The sequence below is a fragment of the Pan paniscus genome, chromosome 9 (genome assembly GCF_029289425.2).
Source record: "Pan paniscus chromosome 9, NHGRI_mPanPan1-v2.0_pri, whole genome shotgun sequence".
Taxonomy (NCBI): domain Eukaryota; kingdom Metazoa; phylum Chordata; class Mammalia; order Primates; family Hominidae; genus Pan; species Pan paniscus.
This window is the reverse complement of record NC_073258.2, coordinates 125,732,028-125,750,794: the sequence shown is the minus strand read 5'-3', so window position 1 is coordinate 125,750,794 and position 18,767 is coordinate 125,732,028. Positions and strand designations below refer to the sequence as shown.

General features: G+C 37.0%; 1 protein-coding gene and 1 long non-coding RNA gene across 7 annotated transcripts in view; one reads left to right on the top strand and one right to left on the bottom strand.

Moving 5' to 3' along the window:
- The window catches only part of LOC117975064 (uncharacterized), a 72,534-nt gene that overhangs the window by 7,876 nt on the left and 45,891 nt on the right, over nt 1-18,767 (top strand). The gene's annotated exons all lie outside the window — the stretch shown is intronic.
- The window catches only part of CCDC15 (coiled-coil domain containing 15), a 100,650-nt gene continuing 81,934 nt past the window's right edge, over nt 52-18,767 (bottom strand). For all 6 annotated transcript variants that reach the window (XM_003819928.5, XM_055095024.2, XM_063608297.1 and 3 more), the window contains 3 exons: nt 16,255-16,428; nt 15,790-15,938; nt 52-14,260 (listed from right to left, as the gene is read on the bottom strand). In XM_003819928.5, the coding sequence (XP_003819976.1) occupies nt 14,139-14,260; nt 15,790-15,938; nt 16,255-16,428 (445 nt within the window). In that variant the 3' untranslated portion in view covers nt 52-14,138. The remainder of the gene's footprint in view (nt 14,261-15,789; nt 15,939-16,254; nt 16,429-18,767) is intronic.

Below are 18,767 nucleotides of genomic sequence, written 5' to 3'. Positions count from 1 at the left end.
TGGCATTCCTTATTGTAAAATATACGAAGAACAGGCTACAAGAGTCAGGAATCAAGATCAAGATGGAAATTTCTGGGAAAAGAGTGCTGATCCACTCTACCTTCTTAGAAACTCATTCTCAAGCCCAGATGTTTCTTTCTTCAAAATTAACATCCAAATGTTCACTGTATGCCAAAGCATGCCTTAGTGATTTCTATTTTCTTTCCTTTTTTTTAATTAAAATAATTTGTTTTAGAGACAGGATCTTTCTCTGCCACCTAGGCTGGAGGGCAGTGGTGCTATCATAGCTCACTGCAGCCTCGAAGTCCTGGGCTCAAGTGATCCTCTCATCTCAGCCTCCTGGGTAGCTGGAACTACAGGAATGTACCATCATGCCCAATTAATGTATTTTTTTATTTTTGCCTTTTTAGAGATAGGGTCCTCGCTATGTTGCCCAGGCTGGTCTCTACCCCTGGCCTCAAGTCATCCTCCCCCCTCAGCCTTGGGATGACAGGTGAGAGCCACCATGTTCAGCTTGTCCAGTATTTTCTGATCACTGTTACTAAACCTATCCCCCTTCTTAGTAATGAATTGAAACAAGTACTTCCTAGTTTATGATAACAGAGTTTCAGCTAGAGAGAAATGGACATGCCCAGATATCTCTAGAAAAGCCAGAAAACACTTCAGTTTCTTTCATGTTATTGTCTTATCAAGTCCTCGTCTACTGCACAGAATGAAATTTAAGGCACGCACACACACACGCACACACACCTCAAAATTTAACAATCCAATCACGTTGAAAACAGATGCACTATGAACAAATACACAGTCCAGTTAACAAGTATTTTAAAAGTTAAATCTGAAATTCCTTATGAAAACTTCCAGCAATGTAAACTGAAGGAGACTTTTGTGGTAAATTAACATGCTTACCGTACTTACAGTTAGATCCAATCCAATGAGACCGGCCTTATTTTGTGATCAAGCATAGTCTTTCTTTCAGACTATTTTGATCGAAATGGGAGAGGATGCAGAAAAAAATTTATGTTTCAGTGGAAAATAATGTATTGTCTAGAGGACACCCCTCCAAAGTGACCTGATTTTAGCCTAAAGTTCTCCTTGGTTTAACAATTCTGCAAACTGTAGATAAATATGAAAAACATCAGTTTTGCCTCCATTTGCACATCCAATCCAACATTCTTTTATCTATATAAATTTGTGCGTTTTTTTCCTTTTTTCTTGGAACCAGTTGAAACATCTACTTATTTCCCTCATGAATTAAATGTTTAATGCATGTTCATTTTTATATCTGTATGAGTCATGATCTTACCTTTTTATGAAAATTATCTTTTAAGATATATAAACATTATCATATAATTCAGAAAACCTATATGCTAAATAGTTACAACTAGTATACTATGTAATTGGGCAGGAATAATTGCTTCCAAGTGAGAGAAATCAGGTTAAGTGTTCATAGACAGATGCTACTAGTACTTTGCCTTAAGAGTTATTAGAATTTTAAGACTCAGAATTTGAAGAATATTTCAGGCAAACAAAACGCCTGTTAATCCTAAGGGACTCTCATGGTAATGGACCTAGCCAGCTTTTAGAGTCCCCAAGGAGAGGCCAGACTCAGTCCCGTGTGATTCATGCAGGGGCAATACCCAACTTGGAACCAATCCCAGTGAATCTGTCTACCATCCTACCTGGCAAGGCTTACAGTCCCAACTATTCAACTGAAGAAAGGCTCCTGGGAAACACAGAAGCATGAGGTGTGATGGTAACTGGGATAAGTGGCTCATGGATCCAAAGCAATGTGTCTTGAAATGAGCATCACAACCCACTTCCTGTGCGTCATACAGCAGAACTATATACCACATGCTATACCACAACCTGAATAAATTCCCTATTCCTGCTGCCTCAGTGGGCCAGGTAGTAGTGATATGGATCCAATTATATCCTACTTCTGGAGTCAAACTAAGCTGTATTAACAGCTATTCATCTCTACATTTCTATTTTGCTAATAGTGAAAAGGAAGAGGTAGGTCAGGGGTTCAGAAAATGTAATACATATAAAAATACATATTCACAGAGCATTAACTCAGTCTCCAGCTATCATGGTTTACCTGTGTCAGATTACATTCCTTGATGAATGGATTTTTCCAATGTGAGCCACTGTATGTAAGTCTATTAGACTAGTTAAAATCACCTCTCCACAGTTTTCAGAGACCCATGTCTAGTTAACTACTGATTCCTATTGTGTTGGCTCAAGTTCCAATCTTGCTCTACTTCAAGCTCTGTTTTCCATTGTTAATCTTAGCTCAGTCCTGGTCCTTGCCTTGTATCTTTGTCATCCTCCTCTTAGTCTTAGCTCTGTTTCAGATCCCCCCTTATCTACCATCCCTGACCCAAGTTACTTATAAGGTAAGAACAAGGAGTTACAGCCATGTGAGAAAACACTCTAAGCCCTAAAAGACAGAGCTGTATCAGAGTCACGTTTTATGTGTAGGATGTAATGTCCTAATGTATGAAAGAAAAAGTGGTATTGATCATGTGTATGCCAAATGCTTTGAACTCATTAGAGAAAACACTGTGCCCACCTGGCAAAAAAGGACAGACATGTCCTCTTCCTCCAGCTGAACCATAACTCAATTCTGGCAATGTGATAAGATGGGTGTAACTTGTCGGATGTGGGTACCTACAGCTTTGAACCAGGAAGGATTTAAACACAGGCATCACCTAATCCTCAGGTTTAGCAATAAAGAAGGCATGCTAATTTGCAATCTAAATGGCACACCCATCCATCTGGCAAACTCTTCCTTTGCTCCTCCACCTTCAAAACAAAAATCTGGTTTTAGTCATAAGTAGGCTCAGTGTAGGATGGAGCACTGAATAAGATCAAATAGCCAAATGTAAATCAAATGTTAATGTCATCATAACCTAGGGACATAGAAAACCTCTCTTAGGCAATAACTCAAAAGGCCAAATTGGATGTCTCTGTGTTCCTATGCCTAACTAGCTTATTCTGGCTAAAATATCTGAAACACCAAGGATTCTACATGCAGCCAATGTAAGGAAAGAAGGCCTCCCCTCTTGAATTGTTAAGCAAGAACTATAAGAAGTGAGTAGTAATATTCAGAGATGTAGGACAGAGGACATATAATAGTGGTAGTAATTATGATAATAAAGATACTAATTCTGATTATTAGTTTCCAACACTTCCTGTACTTATCATGTGCCAAGCACTATGCTAACTACTATCTCATGGAATTCTCACCACAACTCTGTGAAGTAAGTACTATTACTATTCTCAATTTGCAGATGATAAAACTGAGGCTCAGACCTAAATATTAATAACTGGCTTAAGGTCACATGGTTGATATGTGATAAAACCAGAATTTAAACTGTGAACACAATCCTAACCACTACAAACTATCCCACAGAAACAGGGCCTTTGAAGACAGCAAGAAAAAGTTGACAACAAAGAGCAATTTTTCAATCTCTACAGACTCTGTTCAGAGGGAAGAGAGAAATATAAAGGACTTTTACTATCTCTGAATTGAACCACATATTCTCTCTTACCCCCAACTCACCCTAAGGTTTCAAAACTGCTTTTATTTACAAAATTACCATTTCATTCTTTCTGTCATTAATGTTCTCCATGGTCTTTCATCCCTGATTTCTCAACTTTTATATGCCTGGGAATTCACTAGTTATAGTTTATAAAACCAGGTAGCTAGGTGCCTATCTAATTACTTAGGGTGTGAGCTATGCTAGGGAGCTTCTGGTCTCTGGAATAAACCTAAATTCTATTTAATCAGTCTTTCTTATAGAAAGGCCACAAAACACTGCAGCCTCTAGGTTCTAGTCACCACCTAATAATAACTATGTCAGAAGTCCCAGAACTACTTTCTCATCCAAATCTCCTAATATTTGGGAGAGTGAAAAGGAAGACGTTATACTGTCAACAAAATTATTTCAGGTTTAAGTTTTTTGAAGTAAATAACTTAAAAAAATTCAAACATACACAAAAATAGAGAATAGCATGATGAAACTCCACAAACCTGTCACCTAGATTCACTATTGTCAAGCTTTGGCCACACTCACTTCATCTATACTGAATTATTTTAAAGTAAATCTCAAACATAATTTCATCCCTATATACTTCAGTAGCCATCTCTGTATATTTCTTGTATATAACCACAATGCTGTCGACTTACCTAACAAAATGAATCACTTAGATTCTATTCAAATTCCTCTCATTGCTTCAAAGTTATTTTTTCAGACTGTTTCTTCACATCAGGATCCAAACAAGGTCCATACATTATATTTAGTGGTTGCTAACTCTATAAGTTTGTCTAGAGCCATTTCCTCATTTTTAAAATTCAAGCTCTTAACTTGCTAAAGAAATTGGCTCAATTTTCCTACAAAATGACCCATATTCTGGATTTCTGCTTCTTCGTGGTATAATCTAACTTGTTTCCTTGTATTTCCTATAAGTGGAATCCTCACGGCTTTTCTCTTTACATATTATCATCATCTAAACCAGAAATTAGTTTGAGTGATTATGTTCTTAATTCCCTCAAAGATGGTTCATAAATAACTAGTACCATTCTAGATCAACAGGAGAGAAGTTAATTTATTATATACAATGAATTCCTTAGAACATTAGGGCTTTTCTCCCAATAACCAAGTGAGAAAGACTGACAGGCTTGATTACATTTAGTTTCGACCTTTTATTTGGCAAAAATACTTTACAGAAGGCACTGCATGCTTCATATTGCATTACATCAGATGACCATGTTTAATAAGTTCATCCATTAATTATTGCTGTAGGCATCTGAGCATGGGTAGAATCTATGACAAGAATTGAGTGGTAACTTCTAAAAGAAGTAAGCTCATCTTGGAGCCTGCATAAGATAACTCATGTGGTACAACACCATGTTGTCTTAATCAAAAGGAATCACTTTGGCTTCTCCTTGGCAGCGTGTGACCTATGTTAGACAGCTTCCATACAGCCCACCTCAAATAGTGGTCAGTAATACAGAGAACAAGACCAGAGATGGACCATTCATTTCCACCTTAAGAGAGCTATAAAAATCTGAACCAACATATTTAGTCTTTCACCCAACAGAATGGGTCCAGCAAGCCAGGTGGCTATTTGCTTTTGTCTTCCTCTATAACAGTTCCAATCTCCCAAACTTTTTTTCTAAGAAGCATGAAAAAATGTTTAAGATGGGGCGCAAGTAAATTATGCTCACCACACTCAGAGAGAAACTGAAGGACATATTTTAATTCTAAAAACAGAATCTAAGTAAATAAACACAGAAAAATAATACCTGCTGCCTCCTTTATCAAATCTTAAATGTCTAGAAGATATAAAAGCAAGAGTTTCTAGCCTCTGTACCCAGTAGGTCATCAATAAAGTTGTTGACTGCCCATCATAAAAGTGTTAAATAGGTAAGGGTGAGGCCTGGACAATTAAGTAATATCCAGGAACAATGGAAGGGAGAGGACACAGAAGTTTACTAAGTCAAAGCAACTGGAGCAAGCTGTTTCACGTTGCATGCCTAGGAAAACATGTCATACATGCTTTCTGATGGTTATTATAGGAAAAGTACAGCATGTATATCCCCTGCTACTACCATAATCCTTGAATTGCCTCTATCACATACACATTTCCACCTCTTGCCATGGGTTCTGGAAATTAATAAAGTTCCCTTCTAGGTAAGAGCTAAAGCTAAGCTTTCATGGGGTTGTGCCTCTCTTGCTGGGCTCATGTCCATATGCTCCTGTAGCCCTCTGTTCTGCCCTTCTATTCTACTTTGACCTATAAAAATTGCATCTACTCAGACAACACAATCAATCCTGCAGTTACAGTAGAGGAAAATAAACTTGTTCCACCCTTATCTCACTGTCCACAAGTAAAACCTACCATTACTCCACACCTCGGCATGAACAGCGAATGAACTGAAAAATGAGAAACAGTGAGGTCAAAAGTACAAAACAAATAATAAATTCCTAGAATGTTAGAACTATAGGGTAGATGGAGGCCACTTGGTATAACCCTCTTATTTTACAAGAGGAAAGTGCTGCCCAGAGAAATCAAATTATTTGTTCCAAATCACAATGGCAATGAAAACCTGGAAAACAAAGGAAAATGATTCCTAATAACCTTTTTAGTAAATAGCACATTAGGTAAAAGTACTAATCATGTAGAAATATTTGGAATGTTTTAAAGACAAATGTATTGACTCATTTAACAAATACTTATTGAGAGCCTATTACACACCAGGCATAGCCTTAAGAACTGAGGCTGCAGCATTAAACAAAGAGACAAGAATCTCTGTCCTCACAAAATATACAAATTAGTGGGGACATAGGGAAAATAAACATTAGCAAAATATATAGTATGTCATACAGCTGTAAGTGTCATGAGGAAAAAGAAAGGAAAGGGGATATAGAGTACCTGTGTTTGGGGGCCAGGGGGAAGACTGCATTTAAAAATAGGATGGTCAAGGAAGGCCCTCTGATAAGCCATATTTGAGCAAAGATTTGAAGGAGGTAAGGAAGTGGCCAAACATTTTCTAAGGAAGACGTGTCTCCAGGCAAACAACGAATGAAAAAGCCCTGAAGTAAAAGTGTCCCTAGAATGTTCAAGGAAGAATAAAGTCAGTGTGGCTGAGTAGAGTGAGCGAGGAGAAGGGCACTTGGAGATAAAGCCTCAGAAGTAACAGGGATCAGATTGTGTAGAGCCTGTACAACATTGTAAGGGATCCAGCTTTCCCTGAGCAAAACGCATAGCCAAAGGAGGCTTCGACAGAGAAGTGGCATGAGCTTAATTATTTTCACCGCTTTGGCTGCTGTGCTAAGAGCAGTTTATAGGAGGCAAGTATGGAAGCAAGAAAACCAACTTGGGAGCTATTGCAAGAACTCAGATGAGATATGATGACTTGGACCAGGGTTGTAGTGGGGAAGGCACTGAAAAATAATTGCGTTTTGAGTATACTTTCAAGGTGGATCCAATAAGGATTGAATATGGGTTGTTTAAGAAAAGAATGAAGGTTGACTCCACACTTTTTTTTTGGACAGAAGAAACAGCGGATGGAGTTGTTGTTTACTGAGATGGGGAAGACTATAGTAAGGAAAACATTTTTTTGTTGGTTGGTTTTATTGGTGAGTGTGTGCAATGACAGAGATCAGAAGGTTGGTTTTGGGATACATTAATATTAAGTATGGCAGCTGTACTGAGAAAATACATAAGGTGCAAACAGGAAGATTACTTGTAAAACTCTTACAATAATCCATGAGAGAGAGAACGGTGGGTGGATCAGGCATATGGCAAAGGGAGTCATGAGAACTGCAGATCTATTATGAAGGTAGAACTGAAATGATTTGCTGATGGAGTGAGTGATGAAAGATGAGCAGCGGAGGTGGGAGTCAATGATTTCCATGAGATTTCTGGCCTCAATAACTAGAAAGATGCAACTGCTATTAACTGACATGAGGAAGACTGTGGGAGGAGCAAATCTGTGAAAAACTAAATGTCAAGTAGGCAGTCAGGGTTAGATGAGTCTGGAGGTTAGAGAACAGCTGTGGACCAGATATATAAATTTGAGAGCTATCAGTATTTAGATGATATTTAAAACCATGAGATAAGAAGAGATCACCAAAAGAGCAAGCGAAAAACAAGGCAGAAAAGAAGTCCAAGGACTGAGCCCCAGGATACTCCAATATTAAGGGATTGAAGATGGGGGAGAAACAGCAAAAAACAACAACAATAACAATAACAAAACCTAAGAAGCAATAGCCAGTTGTAGTTGGAAGAAAAATAAAAAGCTCTAGTGTTGTGGGAACCAGGTAATAAGGTACTTCAGAAAAAAAAAAAGATTGATCAATTGTTTAATTCTGTTGACAGATAAGTCGGTAAGACAGTAAGCAAGTAAGTAAGACAGTAAGATGGAGTCTGAGAATGACCACTGGATTTAGCAATGTGGAAGTTTTGGGTGACTTTAATAAGAGTACTTTTATTAGAGAGGTAAAGGCAAACAGTCTCACTAAAATGCATCTGAGAGAATGTGAGGAGAGGAATAGGAGCAGCAAATATGTACAACTCAAGGATTTTTGTTATAAAGGGAAGCAGAGAAGTTCAGTGGCAGCTGAAGGAAGATGTGGGATAGAGGTGTTTTTTCTTCCTCTCTTCTTTTTTTTTCTAGTTGGTTGGTTTTTAAGATGGGCAAAATTACAACATGTTTATAAACTGATAGCAATACTCTTGTAGTCAGGAGAAAAACTGATGATGCAGAAAAGAAGGGGAAGAAATGCTGAAGAAATGTCCTTGAGTAGGTGGGAAGGAATTGGATCTAGCCACATGTCAGGGTAGGCCTAAGATAGGAGAACAAACAGTTCATCCACATTAACAGGAATTAACAGATGCAAGTAGATGGGTAGGTATGATGGTGGAAACTTGTGAAGTTTCCTTTTGATTGCTTATTTTTTCAGTGGCACAGGAAGTACTGCCACCAACTGGTAGTGAAGGTAAGGAAAAACCTATAGGAAGTTTGAGGAAAGTTTGAGTAAGATGTAAACAGTCATTGAGGAAATGTTCATTCTTACTTAATCATTTTTCAATTGAAATGCCTGCCATTTACCCTGTTTGAAATTCAGGATGCAAATTTAATCCTGTCCCTCGCACTCCTACCACCCAAATCAAAATCTACTCATTTCGGCTCAGTTCCTATCTTCACCTCTTCTTTCTTACAGGCCCCTACTAATCTAGAAAATTGGTAGAATATCGGGGAACCTGCCCCGATATTCACGTAGGTTCTTTTCTATTTTCCTTAAGCATCGGCCAGCTTGAGAAATAAAGGGACAGAGTACAAAAGACAGAAATTTTAAAGCTGGGCACCTGGGGGAGACATCACATGTTGGTAGGTTCCGTGATGCCCCCATAAGCCACAAAACCCAGCAAGTTTTTATTAGGGATTTTCAAAAGGGGAGGGAGTGTGCAAATAGGTGTGGGTCACAGACATTAAGTACTTTACAAAGTAATAGAATATCACAAGGCAAGTGGAGGCAGGGGGAGATCACAGGACCACAGGACTGGGGCAAAATTAAAATTGCTAATGAAGTTTCAGGCACCATTGTCACTGATAACATCTTATCAGGAGACAGGGTTTTGAGATCAACCGGTCTGACCAAAATTTATTAGGCAGGAATTTCCTCTTCCTAATAAGCCTGGGAGTGCTATGGGAGACTGGGGTCTATTTCACCCCTACAGTTTCGACCATAAGAGATGGCCACACCCAGGGGGGCCAGTTCAGAGACCCACCCCCAGGTGCACATTCTCTTTCTCAGGGATGTTCCTTGCTGAGAAAAAGAATTCAGCGATATTTCTCCCATTTGCTTTTGAAAGAAGAGAAATATGGCTCTGTTCCGCCCAGCTCACCAGCAGTCAGAGTTTAAGGTTATCTCTCTTATTCCCTGAACAATTGCTGTTATCCTGTTCTTTTTTCAAGGTGCCCACATTTCATATTGCTCAAACACACATGCTGTACAATTTGTGCAGTTAATGCAATTATTATAGGGTCCTGAGGTGACAAACATCCTCCTCAGCTGATAGGATTAAGAGATTAAAGTAAACACAGGCATAGGAAATCACAAGGGTATTGACTGGGGAAGTGATAAGTGTCCATGAAATCTTTACAATTTATGTTTAGAGATTGCAGTAAAGACAGGCATAAGAAATTATAAAAGTATTAATTTGGGGAACTAATAAATGTCCATGAAATCTTCACAATCCACGTTCTTCTGCTATGGCTTCAGCCGGTCCCTCCGTTTGGGGTCCCTGACTTCCCGCAACAGTGGAATATGTCTATACAACTCTGATTTCACAAACTTGTAAACTAAAAAACCAAACAAACAAACAAACAAAAAAACACTTAAGATTCCAGGCTCTTTTCCAAAGTACACTGATCCAATCCAAACAGGATTCACCATACTACTATCAAAAAGGGTCATGAGACTCAGTCTTCCTCGTTGGTAGCTGCTACTCAGCATTCTCTAACTCCACAAACATAAATCATTAGACATTGTCTACATATAACCAAATTATAATGCAAAAGCACACACATTCTCAGATGAAATTTATATTCATAGGCTAAAAGAAGACTTGAAAGTCTCCTAATCCAATGCAAGATCTAATCTCATCATAATTCTACTACTAATTTGATGTCAAACAAGTCAATTCACCTGTTTCAGATTACCAAACCAAAAAAAAAATAGTAGAATCAAACGAGCAAAATAAAATTGTTGTATAAGACCAAAGAAAGAAAGAAACAAATAAAAATCAATACAACTTATCCTGGTAATGCAAAGTAATTTAACACCTGAAAACAATGTAATACAGCATATTAACAGAAAAAAAAGGACAAAGAATACATGATAATAATAAATGCAGACACAGCATTTGACAAAATCCAACACCTTTCCATAACAAAAACACTCAACAAACTAGTAATAGAGAGAAACTTCCTCAACTTGAAAAAGGACACCCACAGTTAACATCCTATATAGTGGTGAAGGACTAAATGCTTCCCACTTAAAATCAGAAACAGGACAAGGATGTCCACTTTGCCATTTCTATGAAACATTGTACTGGATATTCCAGCCAGGGCAATTAGGCAAGGAAAAGAAATAAAAGGCTATTTATAGATGACAAGATCTTATATATACAAAATCCTAAGGTTTTCTCTAAAAAACTATTAATAAATGCAAAAAAGTCAACTGTATTTCTTTATACCTGTGATAAACAATCTGCAAGAAAACAATTCAATTTATAAGAGCATCAAAGAATAAAATACTTAGAAATAAACCTAACAAAATAAATGCAAATGTTATGCTTCAAAAACTATAAAACATTGTTGAAGGAAATGAAAGAAAATCTAAATGAATGGGCAGACATCCTATGTTCATAAGTTAGATGGCAATAGTCCCCAAATTCATCAACAGATTTAAGGTAATCCTTATCAGAATCTCAGCCAGCTTTTTGCAGGAAGGTGATCTTAAAATTCATATGAAAATGCAAGCGACTCAGAAGAGCAAAACAATCTTGAAAAAGCACAAAGTTGGAAGCCTCACACTTCCAAACTTCAAAATTTACTACAAAGCTACAGTAATCAAGACAGATTGCACTGGCATAAGGTAAAACATATAAATCAATGGAACACAATTGAGAGTTCAGAAATAGAAGTTCATGTGTATTGTCAATCTTATGGGGCAAATAATAATCTTTTTCAACAAACAGTGTTGGGATCCTGGTTATCCATATACAAAAGAATGACGTTGGAACACTACCTAACACCATATGAAAAACTTACTCAAAATGGATCACAGACCTAAATATAAGAGCTAAAACTATACGACTTTTAGAGGACCACTTAGGAGTAAATATTTGTGGCCCTGAATTAGGTAATGGTTTCTTAGACAAGACAACAGAAGCACAAACCACAAAAGAAAAAGTAGATAAAATGGACTTTGTCAAAATTTAAAACTTTTGTGCTGCAAAGAAAATCATAGAGAAAGTAAAAAGACAATCCCCAGAATGGCACAAAATATTTGCAAATCATATATATGGTAAGAAACCTATATGTAGAATACACTGATAACACTTATAACTCAATAATAAAAAGACAAATAACCCAACTACAAAGTAAACAAAGGATCTGAAAAGCCAGTTCTCCGAAAGAGATAAAGTATATGAAAAGATGCTCAACATTACAGCCATGAGGAAATGGAAATTAAAAATACAATGAAATATCATTTCACACCCACTGGGATGGCTATAAGCAAAGACACAGATAATGACAAGTGTTGGCGAACATGTGAAGAAATCTGAACACTTATACACTGTTGGTGGAAATGTAAAATGGTGCAGCCACTTTTGAAAACAGTTTGCAGTTTCTCAAAAGGTTAAACAGAGCTGACAGAAGACCCAGTAATTCCACTCCCAGGTATATATCCAAAAGAAATGAAAACATACATCTACAGAAAAACTTGCAAATAAATGGTCATAGCAGTGTTCATAATAGCTAAGAGGTAGAAACAATTCAAATGTCTGTCAACTGATATATGGATAAATAAAATGTGGTATATCCATAGAATAAAGTACTATTCAGCAATAAAAAGCAATGAAGTACTGATACATGCTACAAGATAGATGTTTGAAAACATGTTAAATGAAAAAATCTAATCACAAAAGATCACATATGATATATTCCATTTACATGAAAAGTCCACAACAGGCCAATCTATAGGACAGAAAGTAATTAGTGATTGCCTATGGTTGGAGGTGCATTTTGGGAGAGAAAATGGGGAGTGACTACTAATGGGTATGGGGGATTCCTTTATTTTCTATTTTAAAAATTTTTAATTGTGGTAAAAACACATAACCTAAAATGTACCATTGTAACCATTTTTAAGTGTGCAGTTCAGTAGTGTTAAGTATACTTACATTGTTGTGAAACAGATCTCCAGAGCCATTTCATCCTGCAAAACCGCATCTCTATACTCATTAAACAAAGCTCTCCACATCCTCCTAATTCCAGCTGCTAGCAACCACTATTTTACTTTCTGTCTCTATTAATTTGACTACCTAAAGTACTGCATATGACAGTATTTGTCCTTTTGTGACTGCTTTTTTCACTTAGCATAATGTTGCAGTGTGTGACAGGATTTCCTTCCTTTTTAAGACTGAATATTTTATTGTATATACCACATATTATTTACTATTTATCCACTGATGGACATTTGAGTTGCTTCCACCTTGGCCATTATTAATAATGCCACTATAAACATGGGTGTGCAAGTATCTGTTTGAGATCCTACTTTCAATTCTTTTGGAGATATACCTCGAAATGAGATTGCTGGATCATGGGGGCTTCTTTTTAGAGTGAACATTTTATAGTGGTGATGGTTGCACAACCAGTGAATATACTAAAAACCACTGAATTATACACCTTAAATGTGTCAATTATATATAATATGTGAATGATATCTCAATAGAGCTGTTAAAAAATACAACACTTAAAGGCTGAATCAAGTTATAATTACTTCAAGGATTTTGGCTGAACTAGGTAATCTGGTTGCATAACTGTTCAATCTTGTTCATGTAATTCTAATTATTTTCAAAGCCTTGGCTAGATGTTTAGGCTTTTTTTTTTTTTTTTTTTTTTTTTGAGCACAAACCTAAGTGCTTCTTCAGCACTGTATGTTAGAGAAAGTAGAAAAAAGAAACTGTTAGTGTGTATCTCCAATTCATAATATTAAACCTTTTCATATTTTGTATCAGGAAAAACTGCAAGGAAATAACAAATTCATACCAACTATGGCAATTTTTATTTCATTTGCCCTGTAGCCATGTCATATACCAGATTTTTAAAAAAATAGGGAAATAAGGAATTTACTCACTTTGACTTCAGATTCACTTTTTCAAATGTCACTCACAATTATTTCACATAGAAGATATTCAAAAGACAAAGGATTTATTTACCCTTTTTGCAACAGAAAATTACACAATTAAAAATTCCTATGTCCAGTGTCACTGAATGGGGAAAGAGGCAATACATTTTAAAAAACAAGAGGAAAAAATGCTGAGGAAAAAAATGTGCAACAAATCTAAATTCTTCTAATCTTGAATTCTTATATACAACTAGAAAAGGTAATGGCAATATAGATGGTCTCTGATGCTCAGAAACACATTTCATCACTTTCTTTTCTGCTTCATCCAGACATTTTCAGTATTGTCAAGCTCAAAAACACAGTTTTAGAAAGATGATAAATAAGAGAATCTCAAAGACTTCACATGAGCTCTTCTGATCAGAGCAGAGCAAAGTAAGAGAAGCCTTACTTGTCTGATCATGTTTTAAAATAATAGGCTCCGTATGGTTCACAAGAAAGAAGAGAGAAGTAAGTCAGCTTTCAATCTTGGTTCCAAGACAGAGATTAAAACAATGATTACAATCTAATTATAAAGACAGTTATTATATGAGACAGTATTTCTTTCCAGATTATATATTTTATAACTTGAACAGCTTTTCTTAAATACTCTCTCAGGGCTGATTTTAAGTAAAAGCCAAAATACTACCAGTTAATTTCAGATTCTTATTATAGATTTTTCAAAGTCCGCCTGTGTGCAGAAGCAAAATTATGAATTGCGACTCGAAGAGTTGAATTACCCCCAGGGACATCACAGGAATTGATGAATGAATGTAGTGCCCGAGTATATGCTGCAAAAAAAGGTTTGCACAGCAATGATGAATAAAGTCAAATTGTAAACAACTCTACCAGCCTCCATCTTATTAGATAGAGGCTTCTCTACCAAGAGTCTTACAAGTAACTATCTATTGAATAAATATTTATTCACTACTTACTATATGACAAGTACTCTGTGAGGACAGAAAACATAATAAAGAGTATGGACACAAAAATAATTAAGTTGCCATGTAATACTTCCAAACCAAAGGTATATACAAAATGTCATCATAGGCCAGGCACAGTGGCTCACACCTGTAATTCCAGCACTTTGGGAGGCTGAGGCAGGCGGATCACTTGAGGTCAGGAGTTCGAGATCAGCCTGGCCAACATGGCAAAACCCCGTATCTACTAAAAATACAAAAATTAGCTGGATGTGGTGGCACAAACCTGTAATCCCAGATATTCGGTAGGCTGAGGCGCTTGAACCCAGGAGGCAGAGGTTGCAGTGAGCCAAGATCGTGCCACTGCACTCTGGCCTGGGCGACAGAGTGAGACTGTCTCAGAAAAAAAAAAAACAAAAACAAAAAAACAAACAACAACAACAACAAATGTCATCATAGAATGAAGTTGGGAATGAATGCACAACTACCTAGGACAGGATGGCAAAGATTCCCAGAAGTGGTTAACACTTAAGACGAGTTATGAAGAAATAACAAGAGTAAAGGAAAGAACACAGAGAACTGAGTGTGAGGTGCAAAAGGAGTAAACAATATGGCACATACTGGGAATAGCAACTTTGATAAGGCTAGAGTAGGGCCCAGAGCCAGAGAGAAAATATACCAAACATGCCATGCATCTTATACTGCAGTGGGTAGCCCTAGAGGTTTTAGAATAGGGAAATGGCATAATTAGATTTGTGTTTTTTAAAATAAAGCTGATAAGAAACTTGTATCACACAGATGAAGCACTAGGAATATATATACTGGCAGTATTCCTAGTGTATACATGAGGGCTACATAATCTTTACACTATATAAATCAATATATTTAAGGATGGATAGGAAACAGAAATATTAATGACAATATGAAGGACTAAGTTTTCTCTAGCTGGGACTCCTGATAGAGTTTATACTGTTTCTTATTTTCCTCAGTGCCTCCTGGCAGAACTAGCAATCTAATGTGGATATATATGGTAATACATCCATGTTACATACCATTAAAGTATTTGAGTAATAGGGAATTCAACTGGATAGAGTCCTAACTTACATAAAAGGCAAATTCTAATAGTCTTCAGTTAAAGGACCTGAAACTCAAGTCCTCCTACAGTAGAATGAGCTGAAAATATTTCCCCAGCATAAATGGAGACAAGAAGATAACAGATCTCAAAGAGAAATATAACTCATTATAATTTTTTCATTGCCTCATATAGTTATTTTGTAAAGGGTTTATAACAGTCTCTGATACATAGTAAGCACTCAATAAATGGTAAATTACTGTTACCCCTACTCTTATTTATTTTTCTTGTTGCCATTAGGCCCTGACTATTCCTTCAAGAAACTTACCTCTGTGGTTTTTATAGAAAATACAGTTGTTGGCACAGGTATCAGGATGAGCATCCCAAAAATCAGGACCACAACAGCATAGTGGAGGTAAAGTAATATTATACAGCTGCATTTTCTCCTGGATTTGGGCTCGTAAAGCTTCTACATATCTGTACAAATAAAGTATAATCAGGCAAAGTGAACTACTAGAAAGAAAGTGAGTATGAATCCTGATTTTACAGCCAGATTTAACTGTTAAATCTATTCCGTATCTCTGGGCCTTGACATTTCCTCTTTGTACTGGGAAAAACGCAGGGCTACACCCAAGAAGTATTAGGCAATCAAAAAATTTGGTGAAGTTATGAACTCCTAAATGAGGAAAAGTATGAAAAGACACAGTCAATTCTCTTCTAAGGAAAATGAGAACAATGAGTTCTACCAAGTCTCTTCTAGAGCCAAAATATCATGAAGACCTTTTCAAATTACCTCAGGTATTCTTTTTCTCTCTGTTGTTTTTCTCTGGTTCCTTTTATTTCTTGAAGTTGTAACTGGGCTAATATCTCACTCAACTTCTCTCCTGAATATGGATCTTCATGAAAGTTCATTCTTAGGATCCTCTGCTCTTCAGCATAACGTTCTTGCTCTCTCTTTTTCTTAATTCTGAAAATAAAATCATAACATGGTTAGGAATTTCATAAAATTATTATTTAAAATTAGCTTCTTTATCCAAATAACTCCCAGAAATTCCCAGAAACTAAGGAGTCGGGAAATCAGTTTAATATCCCAAGAATATCCTCAAAAATTTCTGCTGGCTGCTTTATCTCCTCCCAAAGAGAAATGAGCAATGGCTACTATTAAAAGAGTTCTTCCTGGCTAGGTGCAGTGGCTCATGCCTGTAATCCCAGCACTCTGAGAGGCCGAAGCAGATGGATCATATGAGGCCAGGAGTTCCAGATCAGCCTGGCCAACATGGTGAAAACCCATCTCTACTAAAAATACAAAAATTAGCCAGGCAGTGGTGGCATGGGCCTGTAATCCCAGCTACTCAGGAGGCTGAGGCCAGAGGATCACTTGAACTCAGGAGGCAGAGGTTGCAGTGAGCTGAAATTGCACCACTGCACTCCAGCCTGGGCAACAGAGCCAGACCCCATATCTCAAAAAAAAAAAAACAAACAAACAGTTTTTCTGTAAGAATGTAGCAAAACAGTCTTTTCAGATTGAAACTACAAGTAAACAGGGATTCTGCTTCTGACCAAAACAGAGTAACAGGGACCGCATTTGCCCTCCAACCTTAAACCACCAAAAAAATTTAAAAAGTTTTAAAAAGTATACAAATCAAACAAATACAAGAAATGATGATTTTCAAGACATTGGACACCAGGTAACAAACGACACTGCTCCTTGACAGATGGGAAACAAGTGAAGTAAACCCTATAACTGCTAGAGATTACTGCCTTGGAAGGTTCCAGGCAGTGGCACAGGGCAGGGAAATTGAAGTGAAGCCTGATGGGCTCTAAGAATTGAAGAGATGGAGTTAAGAGTGCAGAGAGACAAAGGCAGTTAGAGTTCACAGGACAAAGTACCAGAGAGAAGAAAGCTGCCCAGAGACAGCACCCCAGAGATGAACAGAGAGTCTCCTGGTACACAGCAGAGCACTGATTGGTGCATGTATGCAATGAAATAACCTGAGGCTAGGAAGAGAACGATCCAAAATAAAAGAGAACAGTGACTAGAGTCCACCTAGCTCCAGGAATAATTTGTCCTTATTTCCACCAATCAAACTTGAAAAACTTGTATTTCACAGAACTTTAGGTAGAGTATTCAGAATGATCTTATCTGAGCAGTAGGGAATAAACACTAGTCCCAGACTGAGTACTGCACCAGACCCACCTAACAAGTTATAAAAGCAAGTCATCAAATGAACTTGACTGTATACCAAAACCAGGTTCAATAATGTAAAGACATCCAGCAACTAACATGGTAAAACTCATAACGTTGGGCATCTAACCAAAGATTACTAAGCACACAAAGAGGCAGAAAAAAAGCCCAGACTCCAGTGAACATCCACAAGCATCAAGACTACTCAGGAAATATGACCTCACCAAAAGAACTAAATAAGTCACCAGTGACTAATCCCAGAGAGACACAGATGTGTGACCTTTCAGACAGATAATTCAAAATGGCTGTTTTGAGGGAACTCAAAGAAATTCAAGAGACCACAGAGAGGAATTCAGAATCCTATCAGATAAATTTAATAAAGAGATTGAAATAATTTAAAAGAATCAAGTAGAAATTCTGGAGTTAAAAACTGCAACTGAAATACTAAAGAATGCATCAGAGTCTGTTAATAGTGGAATTCATCAAGCAGAAGAAAGAATTAGTGAGCTTGAAGACAGGCTATTTGAAAATACACAGTTATAGGAGACAAAAGGAAGAAGAATAGAAGAGAATGAAAGTATGCCTATGATACCTAGAAAGTAACTTCAAAAGGGCAAATCTAAGAGTTTTGGGCCTTGAGGAGGAAATCAAGAGATGAGGGTAGAAAGTTTATTCAAAGGGATAATAACAGAAAACTTCCCAAACCTAGAGAAAGATATCAATATTCAAGTGCAAGAAGGTTACTGAGCAGATTTGACCCAAATAACATTAACTCAAGACATTCAATAATCAAACTCCCAAAGGTCAATAATAAAGAAAGGATTCTAAAAGTCGGAAGAGAAAAGAAACAAATAACATATAGTGGAGCTTCAATATGCCTAGCAGCAGACTTCTCAGTGGAAGCCTTGCAGGCCAGGAAAGAGTGACATAATATATTGAAAGTGCCAAAGGAAAAAGAACTTTTATTGCAGAATAGTATGTCTGGTGAAAATATTATTCAAACATGAAGGAGAATTCAAGACTTTCCCAGACAAACAAAAGCTGAGAGATTTCATCAACACCAGACCTATCCTATAAGAAAGCTAAAGGGAGTTCCTTAATCTGAAAGAAAAGCACCTTAA